At 29.8% G+C, this 2,601-nt stretch overlaps 1 protein-coding gene across 1 annotated transcript; it reads left to right on the forward strand.

Moving 5' to 3' along the window:
- The first annotated feature begins 1,775 nt into the window (after positions 1-1,775).
- LOC111215649 lies at positions 1,776-2,472 on the forward strand. Its single transcript, XM_022719521.2, has one exon. It carries the CDS (start codon positions 1,937-1,939, stop codon positions 2,354-2,356), a length of 420 nt encoding a protein of 139 aa, XP_022575242.1. The 5' UTR covers positions 1,776-1,936; the 3' UTR covers positions 2,357-2,472.
- Positions 2,473-2,601: the final 129 nt, after the last annotated feature.

Genomic DNA, 2,601 nt, shown 5'->3' on the forward strand with positions numbered 1-2,601 from the left:
TGTGATAAATACTATTACACCAAATTTGATGTAATACTATTTACATTACACCAAATTTGATAGGATAATGTCAATTTTATTGTCTTCTTCGAGATGGAATTATACTAAATTTGGTGTTTTGGGGTCTTGTTGGAAATGGCTTAAGTTCCGTTAAAAATAATTTTATAAAAAGTGAATTTAAAAGATTTATACTATAAAATCAAATTAAAATCAACTAAATGTACTATATATTTTTATCAATGACAAACAAAAACCTTGTAATTCTACAATTGGAAAGTACTAATCTATTTTCCATACATAGATTTTTTTTTATTTCATACAATCAAGTAAACTAAAAATTAATTTTGATTTCACAAGTTAAGACATTATTACTTCCTCCGTTTCAGTTGAATTTTCGTTGTAAAGTAAAATTTTGTTTCAAAATAAATGTTGTTTATAATATTAATGCAAATTTATTGACGGTATATTCCAATTTATTTTTCAATTCGCTGAAATATAGTTAGGTGTATGGGTAATGATGTTTTTATTTAGTAAATATATAAAATTAAATATTTTATAATATGTATGCATAACTATAGATTGACAATTAAAATGAAACTATTTTTGATGAAAACGCTATGGTGTGTACCCACATCAGTCATGAATTCGATTTCCCGTAGGAACTAAATTATCATTACTTGGCCAGTTTGAACTTGGACTTTGGTCTAAGTGGTTTAAATGGTGAACCGTAATAGATGATCGGTCCACCCCCTGACATTAATCGGAAAGTATTCCAAATTCGGGTTAGACAATGTGGTATAATTTTGGATTAGTCCATTGTGTAGCACTAAATGTGTTTCTCCCGGAATGCACCGGATCAGCCGATAGCGCTTATAAAAAAAAAGCGCTATGGTGTTTGTATTTCTTTTCTTTCCTAACATATTCAGATACATAATAGTGATGATTGGTTCGACTGTGGCTTTAAAAATTTAGCTGTAGATGATTAGCTGTAGATAAATCGGTTGTAGCTGTAAAGTTGTTACTGTAGACTTTTTCTGCAGAGACTTTTGCTGTAGTTAAATTTGTTGTAGCGGTAAGCTGTAGGCTGTAGATATTTTAAAATAAGCTGTAGGCTGTAAATATTTTAAAATAAAATATATGAAATATGTGTTGTATATATAAAATTATTATTTTCTATCAATTAAAATAATTTATATTAATATTTTTAATAAATTATCATAATTTATTGTAATTTAAAATATGATATGTAAATAATATTTATATTATTTAAATATCTTAATAATTTTAAAACACTCAAATTCAAAATTAAAATATTTATAAAAGTTTTTATTATTATTATATAATTTATTTGATATTATAGATATTTTTTTTCATTTACAGATTCTAAAGCCTATAAAAAGAAGATGTATGGTTTTTGCCTAAATTACATAAGAGAAAGTTTTGTTTTATTTTTTTTTGATGTAGCTTTAAAAATAAAGCTAAAGCATGATTAGTAAAACTAAATAAAAACTTGATGTATACTTTAATTTTTAAAAGTAAAACTACAACATGATTGGTAAAATTTAGTGATTTAAAAATAAATAAAGTTAAAGTAGATAGATAAAACCCTACCAATAACTTCCACGGTTTAGACATTTATCAGTGATTTTCTTCAATTTTACTGGAAAACAACAATCATTATCTAAAAATTTTAGTTTAATGACGCAAATAATAAAATCGTCATTTTATTTAATTAAGTGGTCATTTACTCTAACGTCAAAAGCTGTTATCTTCTGCGAAAGCCCGGTCATTATAGGGAAAACCTTACTGAGCATTCTTTGGTTATACCGCCGTTGATGTAAACGTGGCAATAATACACACGTACACGTGAGCGCATATATATAAATTGCAATACATATAGAGACCTCTCAAGAGAGAACGAAGCAGAAGAAAAAAAATGGACTGCAGAAAACACAAGCACCAAGGCAACGAAGGAGTATGCCCTTCTTGTTTAAGAGATAAACTCTCTCGCTTACCCAATACGACGACGTCTTACTACATCATAAACCGATCGAATTCCTCTTCCACCACCGCCTCGTTTTCTCCCTCGTCGCCGCCGACAGCGGTTAAGGATCACCACCGGAGAGCTGGTTCGATGTCGATGTCGTTCGCTGTGAGGGAAGCGTTGAGTGGTAATCTGATGGAAGGGCTGAAGAAAAGCAGATCTATGGCTCATGCTCCGAGGGATTCGTATATCGTTAGTGATTCGAAGAAGAAGAAGAAGACTGGTTTTTGGAAGAAGTTGCTTCATCTGAAAGGGAAAGGCGGTGGTGCCGACGTCGGTGGGTTGGTTACTTCACGGCAACGCGTTTTTTAACTAATTGACCAACTTTTTTTTTCACTCAAATATTTTCTATTTTGATTGTGTACAGTTAGTTACATATTAAAAAGTTCTAATGGTGGAAAGTAATGATAAAGCGAATTTTTTTCTGATTGTGTGAAAATTAGAGTTTGGTTTCTTACAATTTCAATTTGACTAAAAGAAACTTAAAGTTTCATGGGATTCTGATTTCACCTACCAATCCGTGAATTTTGATCATATCATCCTAATGTATTTATTTA

The sequence above is a fragment of the Brassica napus genome, chromosome C3 (genome assembly GCF_020379485.1).
Source record: "Brassica napus cultivar Da-Ae chromosome C3, Da-Ae, whole genome shotgun sequence".
Lineage (NCBI taxonomy): Eukaryota > Viridiplantae > Streptophyta > Magnoliopsida > Brassicales > Brassicaceae > Brassica > Brassica napus.